General features: G+C 52.5%; 1 protein-coding gene across 1 annotated transcript; it reads left to right on the top strand.

Moving 5' to 3' along the window:
* Positions 1 to 7,615: 7,615 nt before the first annotated feature.
* On the top strand, positions 7,616 to 12,507 carry FEM1A (fem-1 homolog A). Its single transcript, XM_059697093.1, has 2 exons — positions 7,616 to 7,835; positions 8,318 to 12,507. The coding sequence occupies exon 2, from the start codon at positions 8,524 to 8,526 to the stop codon at positions 10,510 to 10,512; it is 1,989 nt and encodes a 662-aa protein (XP_059553076.1). The 5' UTR covers positions 7,616 to 7,835; positions 8,318 to 8,523; the 3' UTR covers positions 10,513 to 12,507.
* The last annotated feature ends 133 nt before the right edge of the window (positions 12,508 to 12,640 follow it).

Here is a 12,640-nt window from a genome sequence, read left to right as displayed (position 1 = left end):
CAGAGGCAGCACAGAACACGGTGGGCGTCTGCGATGCGGCGCTGGCAGCAGGTGGTAGTGGAGGTGCTGCTGGGCCTGATGGGCCCCAACAAGTGCTGGACAGCAGTGCGATGGCGGAGCAGGTGAGGGGGTGGCGCCAGGCCAGAGCGGGGTGCCAGGTGGGGGCTGTGGGGCTGCGAGGCTGGGGACACGAGCAGGGGCTGTGAGCCTGGGGGCGCGAGCTGGGACCCAATCCCCGCAGGCCACCCTGAGAGACCCCACCTGTGCATGAATTCGTGCACCAGGCCTCTAGTAAAAAATAAAAATAAAGGTACGTAAAACCCACCAACCTTTCATTTTTCCCAAAGACCTCTGGGAGGGGGCACCTCGTTTAATCTCACCTGTTTCAGCCTTCTCCCGTCCATGCCCAGATCAGTGTTAGCACGTGATAAGTATTCAGTTGAGATAAATGCTGGGTCTGAGCTCCTTTGTCAGACACAAATATGAAGGCCACACACACCTATAAAGATGAGCCAGCATTTGCAATGGAGCTGAGGGCATCTGAACTGAAGGGACAACCCACTCAACTTTCTTATCACATCTGGTCACTATCCAATGGTCTTCATTTGGGATTTCATGAAAGTGGAGTCTCAGACAAGACGATGATTCCAGGAGCAAAGGTACCAGAGAGTGAGGCAAAGAAGCAGGGATTGCCAACGTATGGGGATATGGTCCAATTACTCTAACAGGCTCAAAGTAACAGTGGCTTCAGCAAAAGGGACATTTATTTTCTTCCCTTTGACTCAGCAATTCTATGCCTAGACTCACACAGATGAGAAATGAATACCTACTTCCACAAAACGAAGGGAGGAAAGGAGAGAGGGAGGGACCCATTTCAGAGGCCGATCAGTCCTCTCGAGCAGTTGATTAAGTCCACACCTGGACGACTTCCCTTATCAGCTCTCATACTCAAGGGCCACTAGACACCTCCTTTAATTGTCCAAGAGCTAGGAACCAGGCAACTAGGGGCAGCCCTATTGTCATGGAGTTCAGAAAATTATTCAAATGAACCAGTTTCAGGAAGCCGGGGAAACCTGGCTCACCCCACCGGCTTCTCCAGTTACTGTCACCCTGTCCCTGCTGTAAGCCTGTGGCCTCTTCTTAGGAGCTCCAAGTAACAAAGGATTCTGCCTTTCTTCTATCTGAGTGTCATTGTGTTGTGTCCCTCCATCAAAACAATATTTAAACCTTGCAAATACACAGAGCATAAAATTTGCATGTAACCTTTTAAAAGTGACAATTTCACGACATTTCATACTTCACATAGTCCTACAACCATCACCACTAGGTGATTAATTCCAGAACATTCCATCGCCCCCCCCCAAAAAAACCCCACAGATCCTGTTAAGCAGTCACTCCCCACGCCCCTCTTCCTGCAGCCGCTGGCAACATTAACGTGTTTTCTGTCTCTGTGGGTTTGCCTGTTCTGGGCAATTCATATCCGTGAAACCACACCGTGTGGCCTTTGGTGTCTGGTTTCCCTCACGGAGCAGCGTGTGTTCCAGGTTCACCCATGCCATAGCGTGTGTCCATGGTTCATTCCTTTTGTAGAGCTGAATCACAGTACATCAGATGATGTATTAGGGTTTTAAAAAACCCAGATACTATGATACTATTTTAACAGCTATAGATATATTAGCTCCTATGAGGTAGGTACCATGATCATTCCCCATTTTATTTTTTATTTTTTTATTTATTTTTAATATATTTTATTGATTTTTTACAGAGAGGAAGGGAGAGAGATAGAGAGTTAGAAACATCGATGAGAGAGAAACATCGATCAGCTGCCTCCTGCACATCTCCTACTGGGGATATGCCCGCAACCCAGGTACATGCCCTTGACCGGAATCGAACCTGGGACCTTTCAGTCCGCAGGCCGACGCTCTATCCACTGAGCCAAACCGGTTTCGGCCATTCCCCATTTTATAAGAGAGGAAACCAAGGCTCAGAGAGCTGAAGCAAGTTGCTCAAGGTTGCACAGCTCGTGGGTGGCAGAGCCAGGACTTGACTGTTGGCAGTTTGCATACAGCGTCTGCATTTCAACCACTATCTTACACCCCTCTCACAGTGCGATACGCACAGACAATGTGGCAACTGCGACATGTCCTTCAGTCGTTTCCACAGGGGAGGAGGCCAAGATGTGGACAGGAAAGGAGACTTGTGCCCACATAGCGAGTCATCCCCAGCCAGGGCTGGAGACGGGTGGCGAGGGCAGAACTCAGATGCTGCATTGTCCAGGGAGGGTGGGGGTCTGCCAGAGAGGGTGCTGATTATATCCTGCACCTTAATGGGTCCTTCAAAAGAGAGTGGCTTGGGTTTCCATGACAACAGGCAGGCAGCATCACAAGGAGATAGCTGAGTTTCCTCCCCCAACCCATATCTGCCTCAGGAATCTGTGCTCTCCATGCCTGCCTTTCTGGATCCAGAGAGCAGCTATGTGGGTGGTCAAAGCTCACACCGGCTGGTGCACTCAGAGACCCTCTCCCGAGCCCTGCCTCAGCCAAGCGACAGAGGGATGGACAGAAACAGAACACACTGGGCGTGTGCAAAGTGAGGCAGAAGGGATTAGGCAGAGCGGGCAGTTGCCCCGAGTTTTCCCGGTAACATCATGAATCAGCAAGGGGATGAAGAAACCTCTGAGATGGAAACTGTTAACAGGACAGGACAGGACAGGGCAAGACTCTTTCACTGACAGTGATCAGTCAAGTTACAGAATGTGCTCCTCAGGGCAGAGAAGGGAGATTTGACAGAGAGCAGAGGAGGCAATAATTGGAGAGAAAAATCATCCTCATTTGATCCCACCTGGCCCAGACTCAGTGATAAACCAGTCTGGGTCAGGAGAAGGAAAGCATGAAAGGGTTGTGAATATCACTGACTTCCATGGGAGCCGCTATAAAGGACACGATTGGAACAATGAAAAGTCTTGGAATGTGGATGGTGGATTAGATGATCGGGCTTATCATTATGACATTTCCAATTTTGATCATTAAACTGGTCTGTGAGAGAATGTCCTTGTTCTTGGGAAATCTCACTGCATTTAAGAGTAAAGGTTGTAAAGACTCCAAATTACTTCCCCAAATTATTCATAAAACATTATATATACTACATTGTGTGTGTGTATACATATATATATGCATTACATTTTATTTTATGTATCTTATACATATATGTAATATCTATAATACATTATATTCTGTTATAAATTATACTAGAGGCCCGGTGCATGAATTCGTGCACAGGTGGGGTCCGGCCGGCCAGGACCAGTGGGGAGGAGGGGACATGGGAGGTTGACTGCTGGCCCCGCCCCTGATCGGGGTTCAGGGGAGCCAATCGGGCCAGTTGGCTGCCACAGTTCACGTCATAGCAACCAGTCATCCTGGTCAGTCCATTGTTCCGGTTGCTTGGCTTTTATATATATAGATAATAGATATATCATTATCCTATGTAATAAAAGGCTAATATGCAAATTGGCCCCTCGACCTGGAGTTCAACTGGAGTTCAACCAGGGGGAGGGGCCAGCCGGTCAACTGCCTGCGGACCCTCCCCCCAAGCCTACTCCAATTAGTCCCCCCACCACATCCCCTCCCCTCTGCTGGCCTAGCCCGATCAGCCCCCATAGGGGTGGGCCAGCCAGATACCACCCATGCACAAATTTGTGCATCAGGCCTCTAGTCTCTATATCTACACTAATAAAAGAGAAACATGCAAATTGGTGTCACTCTGCTATGCCCACCCGCCAATCAGGATGGCTATGCAAATTAGCCCAACAAAGATGGCGTTTAATTTGCATATGCAGGCATGGAGCGAAGACTGAAGACGACTGAAGACTGAAGAGGCTTGGCTTCTCTGCTGTGGTCAGAGTGAAGGCCTGGGTCCCGGGTGCCGGAGGAAAACTGGTGCCGGCAGCCAGGGGAAGGAAGGCCTATTGAACGAATCTCTTCATGCAACGGGCCCCTAGTATATATATAAAAGGCTAATATGCAAAGTGTCCCCTCAGGAGTTTGACTGGGAGACTGGGAGTTCGATCCCTCCCTGTGATGTGCGCTGACCATCAGGGAGCAGCATGGAACATGGCTGGTGACTAGTGGCAGAGGCAGGGCGCTGAGGGAATGAGGGAAGGAGGAAGCAGAGAGGTAGGGAGGCGGGGAGGCAGGGAACCTGGGAATCTGATTGGCCCTGATCGCTGGCCAGGTCTAGGGACCCTACCCATGCACGAATGTCGTGTACCGGGCCTCTCGTATAATATAAACATGTATCATATATACTTATATATCACATTTATATACATATATAATATATAATAAATATATAGATTGGGGGGTGACTGCTCATGGGGAAGAGGTTTCTTTTGTTAAAAAAATATATTTTATTGATTTTTTACAGAGATGAAGGGAGAGGGATAGAGAGTTAGAAACATCGATGAGAGAGAAACATCGATCAGCTGCCTCCTGCACACCCCCCACTGGGGATGTGCCCACAACCAAGGTACATGCCCTTGACCGGAATCGAACCTGGGACCCCTGAGTCCGCAGTCCGACGCTCTATCCACTGAGCCAAACCGGTTAGGGCGAGGTTTCTTTTTGGGGTAACAAAAATACAGCGGTGGGCAAAAGTCAGTTTACAGTTCATATGGAAAAATAATACAATAAATAATAATACAAAAATAAACTGTTTTGCATAATCACAACTATAAATCTACTTTTGCCCACCCCTGAATTTTGGAACTAGATAGAGGTGATGGTTGTACAACATCGTGAATGTCCTAAATGCGCTGAGTTGCACATGTTAACAGGGATAATCTTATTTCAATTTTTAAAATTACAGACTCAAAGAAAAGCTTCTCTCTTGCTTGTTGTCACAGGGGACTACGCACTCCTGCTACTCAACATTTCTATTAGAAATGAGGTAAGGTCGCCTTTAAGGCCCTCAACGAGAAAGAAAACACACATATCATTGAACGCCACCAGTGTCAGTCATCTCTGCTTGAGAAGTGGTGACTAAAATGCCCCCACAGCCCGGCCGGTGTGGCTCAGTGGTTGAGTGTCGACCGATGAACCAGGAGATCAGGGTTCAATTCCCAGTCAGGGCAAATGCCCAGGTTGCGGGCTTGATCCCCAGTGTGGGTGTGCAGGAGGCAGCGATCAATGATTCTCTCTCATCAATATGTTCCTATCTCTCTCTCTCCCTCTCCCTTCCTCTCTGACATCAATAAAAACATTAAAAATAAATGAATAAAATGCCCCCGCATCATTTTCCCATGGTAGACTCCTCTCTCTTTCCCCAAACTTCATGTGTGCGTGCATAGCTTCCCAAGTCAGACTTCTGCTATAAAAAAAAAAAGGACACTTCACCATAGACGGCTAAGAAAGTAGTGTGGACAATGTCTGCTTTTTATTCAGCACTGTTTTATCTTGTAGAAGAAATCAAGAAGACTTGATGAAATGTCCCTTTGATAGATGTGTTTAGCTCTGAATGCTTTATCCAGTATGTTATAAAAAGAACCAATTGCATAATTGAATTTAGGCACTTTTAAAGAGAAGGGACTGTCCCCTCATTGCTGTCGAAGAATTCCCCTAAAAGGCTGTCTTGTAGGCATGGCGTGAGTGATTGATTCAATGAGGTACTGAATGCATCATGTCTATGTTGGGGTGTATCCCCTGGGTCTTTGCTCTGTGTGTGGTCTTTTTTTGTTTGTCTGTTGTGGGTTTTTATTTTTTGCCAATCCTCATGGAAGGATATTTTTCCCATTAAATTTTTAGAGAGAGTGGAAGGGAGGAAAGGGGGAGGAGAGAGAGAGAAACATTGATATGAGAGAGACACATCGACTGGCTGCCTCTCACATGCACCCTGAGTGGTCCAGGGATCACACCTGCAATCCAGGTACCTGCCCTTGATCAGGAATTGACCCCACAACCCTTTGGTGCACAGGCTGATGCTCTAACCACTGAGAAACACCAGCTAGGGCCCATGTATGGCTTTAAAACATATCTCCAAACTTACTGACATCTCTCCCACATCTGAGTCCCTTCCCTTGAGAGAGTGGTGTCTGATTCTCTCCCCTTGAAGTGGGTCAGATTTAGCGAGCTTCTTCCAGAAAACGGCCTGGGGTGGAAGTGCCCCTGGATGGCTCTCAAGGCTGGGCGACCCCCTAAAGACTCTGTCTGCAAATGCGGTCGCATCGGGAGTTAGGCCTTCAACCTATGAATTTGGGGAGACACACGCAGTTCAGTCCACAGCAGGTGATTAAGCCAAACAGATAACTAGAATGATAGGAAACACTGCTTCTTCCAGCAACTTTACCTGAAACATTCCCTATCCGTGAAACACCTCCCAGCCCCTTTCTTCCCTGACTTAGCCCACCTCCCGTGGTCAGATTCTGGGTTCCTGAGAACACTTGTCTGCCTGCTCACTGACACCACCCCCGCCCCCCACGCCCCAGCTTGTACCAAGGAACCCAAAACACAGAAGATGCTCAGGACATCAATAAACGTGGCTGAATTGGTTATATAAAGTCATGTCCCAATGCCTCGGGCTGAGGGGAGCAGCATAGACCTAGCCAGTCCCTCTCTTCAAGAACACAGTGGGACCGTTTCTTAGAAACTAAACCAAGGCATATCTTCCCATTGAGCAGGCAGCCCCCAGAGAGGAAACAGGCAGAGTAAACAAACTCTCAGGCAACTGTGTGAGCTGGTTAGTCAGTACAGACAGTGACATTAAAGCCACGAGCTACAGTGAGCCCGGTTCCCGTTACTATTGCTGCATCACGAACCGCTCTGGAACATACCAGCTTGAAACAATCATTGTCTTACAGGTCCTGGAGTCGGGGGGCCAGGAATTGGGGCACGGCTCCGCTTGGTGGTCAGGGGAACAAGGGGGTCTGCGCTGGTCTAGCCAGCATGACGGTCTTGACTTCCTTCATGCGGGCTGGCTTCCCCAGAGAATAGTGGATAATTAGTACCAAAACTGAGGAAAAGGCTTTCCTGTAATCCAACTGGATAAAAAAATCCTTCAGAACCTTAAAACAATTAAACAAACAAACAAAAACAACACGAGAGAGCCGGCTCAATGTCCCCCAGTGGCTGAGCGCTGACCCAGGCACCAAGAGGTCACCGGTAGGATTCCGGGTCAGGGGTGCCCGTTTCGGGCTGGATCCCCCAGTAGGGGGCGTGCAGGCGGCGGCCGGTCCTGTGATCCTGTTTCTCTCTCCTCTCCCCCGCCTCCCCCTTCCACTCTCTCCGAAAAGCAAAGGAAAAAATATCCCCAGGTGAGAATTAACTAACAAACAAAATCAATAAAAAACTTTTTTTTTTTTTTTAATGAGAGAGAGAACAGGGGAAGCTGGTGACCATTTATGCCCTAAATTCAGAAATCCCAGGGCCACGTCTGCCTTACTCTATAGGACAGGTCAAAGCAGGCACGTGTCCACCCCCATTCACGGAGCCGGGATGTAGTCCCGCCCTCATTTGCATAGCAATGAACCAATCAGGGACGGGGGCCAGCACTCTTCTCGACGTTAGCCAGCGTCACCTCGGCCTCAACAGAGTCCCCGTCCAGCTCTCCTCGCAGTCTGCGACTCCTCAGCGGGACCTGTAACACCAGCACTGAAGCAGCAAGAGACCCTCACTGGCGCTGTCTGCACTGAGCGGTCTCACACCGAAGCCGTCCCACCGCCCAGCCGTTCCACACACGAGCTGTATCACAACTCTATCAGTAAAGCCTCCCCTCATTACCGCACCCCGAGAATTTCCGGGGGTATTGCCTTGGTGGCCACCACCTTCAGTTGACAGTATTCAAGGGTGAGTGAATGAAAGAATAAATGCATGAGAAGTGAGCGCACGAAATTGACCCTTAGGGCCACCTGTACTTACTGCACCCCTAATATCCTCGCCCTGCTGGCTTTCCTGCCTTTCCGAGCGCCCCCTGTCTGTCAGCAGCCCCAATCAGACTGCTTGGCCGGCTTAGCCTGCTTTCCCCTCTCGGTAAAAGGCGCCAAGTTGCTCCCGATGCCTTCTGGGGAATGTAGTCTTTGGCGCTTGTTTGCGTTTCCTGTTGGCTTCGGCATTAAGACAGTCGCAAAACTTCCTTGGGACCCCTAAGCTATCGCGATGGCATTGCATCTTGGGAATTGTAGTCCTCCGTTGACAGTTTCCGCTATAATCGGCTGCAAATGGAACGACAATTCCCACCATGCACCGTGCGAAAAGTTCGCTTGGGGCTAGCCCGCGAACTTCTGGGAGATATAGTTCTCAAACCTCACAGTTCCTTCCCTATCCTACAGAGCAGGCCGGCTCCGAGGACTACATTTCTCTATGAGCTCCCATTAGACCACGGCACCCGGCAGCGGCCACCATTTTGTTCCGCCCAAGGAGCCCCTAAGATGGCGGCGGGGGAGACGGTGAAGGTTGCAGCCGGACCCTCCGGGCTCTAGGTCGCCGTCTCCCCGTCTCCCGGCGGCCAGCCCATGGCCTGGCAGAGGTCCGGACCATGGACCTCCGCACCGTCGTGTACAATGCCGCCCGCGACGGCAAGCTTCAGCTGCTTCAAAAGCTGCTCAGCGGCCGGAGCCAGGAGGAGCTGGACGAGCTGACGGGCGAGGTGGCCGGCGAAGGGACGCCGCTGCTCATCGCCTCCCGCTACGGCCACCTGGACGTGGTCGAGTACCTGGTGGACCGGTGCGGCGCGAGCGTGGAGGCGAGCGGCTCGGTGCACTTCGATGGCGAGACCATCGAGGGCGCGCCGCCGCTGTGGGCCGCCTCGGCCGCCGGCCACCTGGACGTGGTGCAGAGCCTGCTGCGCCGCGGGGCCTCGGTGAACCGCACCACGCGCACCAACTCCACGCCGCTGCGCGCCGCCTGCTTCGACGGGCACCTGGAAGTGGTGCGCTACCTGGTGGGCGAGCACCAGGCCGACCTGGAGGTGGCGAACCGGCACGGGCACACGTGCCTCATGATCTCCTGCTACAAGGGCCACCGTGAGATCGCCCGCTACCTGCTGGAGCAGGGCGCCCAGGTGAACCGGCGCAGCGCCAAAGGTAACACCGCCCTGCACGACTGCGCCGAGTCCGGCAGCCTGGAGATCCTGCAGCTGCTGCTCGGGTGCCACGCTCGCATGGAACGCGATGGCTACGGCATGACCCCGCTGCTGGCAGCCAGCGTGACCGGCCACACCAACATCGTGGAATACCTTATCCAGGAGCAGCCTGCCGGGATGGAGGTGCAGCCAGGGCTGGCCCCAGAAGGGCCCTCGGGTCTGGGATGCGTCAAGTCCCAGGGGGCCAGCTGTTGTCGCTCCTCCCCAGAGGAACCGCTGAGTGAAACTTACGAGAGCTGCTGCCCCACCAGCCGGGAAGCTGCCGTGGAAGCCTTGGAGTTGCTGGGAGCCACGTACGTGGATAAGAAGCGAGATCTGCTGGGGGCCCTGAAACACTGGAGACGGGCTATGGAGCTGCGGCACCAGGGGGGCGAGTATCTGCCCAAACCGGAGCCCCCGCAGCTGGTCCTGGCCTATGATTATTCCAGGGAGGTGAACACAGCCGAGGAATTGGAAGCACTGATCACCGACCCAGACGAGATGCGCATGCAGGCCCTGTTGATCCGAGAGCGCATCCTGGGTCCCTCGCACCCAGACACTTCCTATTATATCCGTTACAGGGGAGCCGTGTATGCCGACTCCGGCAATTTTGAGCGCTGCATCCGCTTGTGGAAATACGCCCTAGACATGCAGCAGAACAACCTGGAGCCTCTGAGCCCCATGACCGCCAGCAGCTTCCTTTCATTTGCCGAACTCTTCTCTTACGTACTTCAGGACCGGGCAGCCAAGGGCAGCCTGGGCACGCAAATTGGCTTTGCTGATCTCATGGGGGTGCTCTGCAAAGGGGTCCGGGAAGTGGAACGGGCCCTGCAGCTGCCCAAGGAGCCTGGGGACTCTGTCCAGTTCACCAAGGCCCTGGCCATCATCCTCCACCTGCTCTATCTGTTGGAGAAAGTGGAATGCACGCCCGACCAGGAGCATCTGAAGCATCAGACCGTCTACCGGCTGCTGAAGTGTGCCCCCCGGGGCAAGAATGGCTTCACCCCTTTGCACATGGCCGTGGACAAGGACACCACAAACGTGGGCCGATACCCAGTGGGCAGATTCCCCTCCCTCCAGGTGGTCAAGGTGCTGCTTGACTGTGGGGCCGACCCGGACAGTCGGGACTTCGACAACAACACCCCGTTGCACATAGCTGCCCAGAACAATTGTCCGGGGATCATGAATGCCCTGATTGAGGCGGGGGCCCACATGGATGCCACCAACGCCTTCAAGAAAACAGCCTACGAACTGCTGGATGAGAAGCTGCTGGCTAAGAGCACCATCCAGCCCTTCAACTACGTCACCCTGCAGTGCCTTGCAGCCCGCGCCCTGGACAGGAATAAAGTCCCCTACAAAGGCTTCATCCCCGAGGAGCTGGAGGCTTTCATTGAGCTGCACTGAGAGGCTCCGAGAGGGGAGAGACCCGGAGCGGGGCCCACGCCAGTCCTCGCCATCCCTCGGGGAGCACTTCAGGTGGCATGAAGCAGGAAGAAGGGCTCCCCCAACTCCACGGCCTGTCACCTTGCAGAAAGCGGGGAAAGGAGTTAGCTCTTGGTGCTAGAAGCCTCAGGGTCATGTGCTCAGAGAACTGTCTTTCTCCAGGAGGACACGCACTACTTTCCACACATCCCATCTGCCTGGGCCTAGGAAGATGTTGCTTTGTGAGAGGCAGAGGGATCGAAGCCGCTGTTTTCCTGTACTAGAAACAAGAAGAAACCGAAAATTGGGTCTGTCCTTCTTTGCCCCTTAGGTGACTGGATAAACCCAGCCACAAAATGCAGTGTTAGGAATGGGGGCTCCCAGAGGGGAAAGTTGGAGACTCAAGAAGCAAGACCATTTCTCGCTTCTTCCAGCACGGTTGCACCTCCCTCCCTCCCTCCCGCGTTGCCATCGTTGTCCCACACAGGCAGGCCTCTGCTTAGGGTAGCCTGCTGCTTGCACAGCTTGGGCTGGTTTGGTGTTCTGTTTAGTTCGTAGGTGGGCAGGCTACAGGCATCACAGGAGTTCTGAGGTTTTGCTGCCATATTTGTTTTTCTTAAGAATTTGAAATTTTCTCTTAAGACTCGATAGGTTGATTTTGTGCACCAAGGGTTTTGTCACGCCCGAGGTGGCCAAGGCCCTCGGGAGCAGGCTTTATTGTGTGAAGAATTTGGTGAAGGAGGTAGAAGACCATGGCCTCGGTTCCTAAAATGCAGGCGGCTGTACGTTTCTTAAAACTTCACTCATTTGCCTTTTACTTGGGCCGCTCGTATTTCCAACCTCATTAGAGAAGTATTTTTTTCTAAAGAGGTTCAGCCCAAACGCCCAAGGAGCTGAGCTTGATGTGTTTCCCGCTGAGTGAGAACTTGCAAGGTGGTTTGGGGCTTGGTTTTCACAGATTCTGCGTTAGAACTGCAGGCCACGTCAGCCCCACAGATCATATACGCGTGCCCAGTATTGTGGGTATAGCCACCCTAAGTGGCGCCAGCTACTCTGACCGCTGCTCCGGTCTCCCTAAGGAAATGCTAAGTGCGGCATGAACTCCACAAATCAGCTGGATGAGGCAATGCTGAGAGCTGAGGGGATACGGGCTCTTGGCTTCCCATCACTCAGGGTATGAAGTGCCTGTGTTAGAGAACTGCTGCAGGGAGGGTTTCTTGGGTAGCACTGCCTGTGCCCTGTCGGCAGAAGGGGACTCTTCCTGGCCTATTTGGACAAGCGTGCGTAGCGGAGGGGCCGGAAGCTCAGGTCACATTCAGGACGGCAGCCCCCTTACCCCACCCTCTCCTGCAGCCTCGTCAGATGGCAGCGGCACGGAGGCCCCAGGCACCACAGCAGGTCCTGGACGCTCTGCCCTCAGAACACCAGGCCTCGTGTGGACCTGCAGTGTTACTCAGGATGCTGTTATTTACAAGACCAGGTTTTACCTTCCGTGGAGGGGGAAACGGCACAGAATAAAGAAATGAGGCCGTGCACTTGTGAGTCCTGACGCTGGTGTTTGTCACTAAAAAGACAACGTTAGGAGAAAAGCACCCAGCAGTGCCTTGCCGGGGCAGGTGGGGGAGGGGGGAAGGGTGCCGCTGAGAGTACAAGGCCGTGGCGCCAGGCCACTTCAAGGAGTGCCTCAGGCTGCCATCTCTAATGAGGTTTTTAAATATATATATATATTTTATTGTTGATGATATTTCCCATTTTACCCCTCTCCTCCCAGCCCCTACTCAGCCCCCAGGTCTTCACCACCCTATTGCCTGCGTGTCCGTGGGCTCTGCATATAAGTATATAAGTTCTTTGGTTTGTCTCGTCTCGTCCCCCCATCCCCACATCAGCGGATGTCAGTCTCTTCCATGCCCCCGTGCTGGAGTTTTTCCGTATGTGCTGGGGCTCTGTGTGAGGTTTCATTCAGAAATGGAGTATCGCTGCGGAGAAAGAAAAGGTGAAAACCCCCTGCCTGCGTCCAAACCCCTCCCTTCGCACGGAAAAGAGGGTGAGCTTGACCCTTCTGCAGGGCGAGGAGTGGCTGAGAAACAAGAAAGCCTGCCCACCCGGTGAG

The sequence above is a fragment of the Myotis daubentonii genome, chromosome 5 (genome assembly GCF_963259705.1).
Source record: "Myotis daubentonii chromosome 5, mMyoDau2.1, whole genome shotgun sequence".
In the NCBI taxonomy this organism is placed as follows: domain Eukaryota; kingdom Metazoa; phylum Chordata; class Mammalia; order Chiroptera; family Vespertilionidae; genus Myotis; species Myotis daubentonii.
This window is presented reverse-complemented; position numbering and strand designations above follow the sequence as displayed.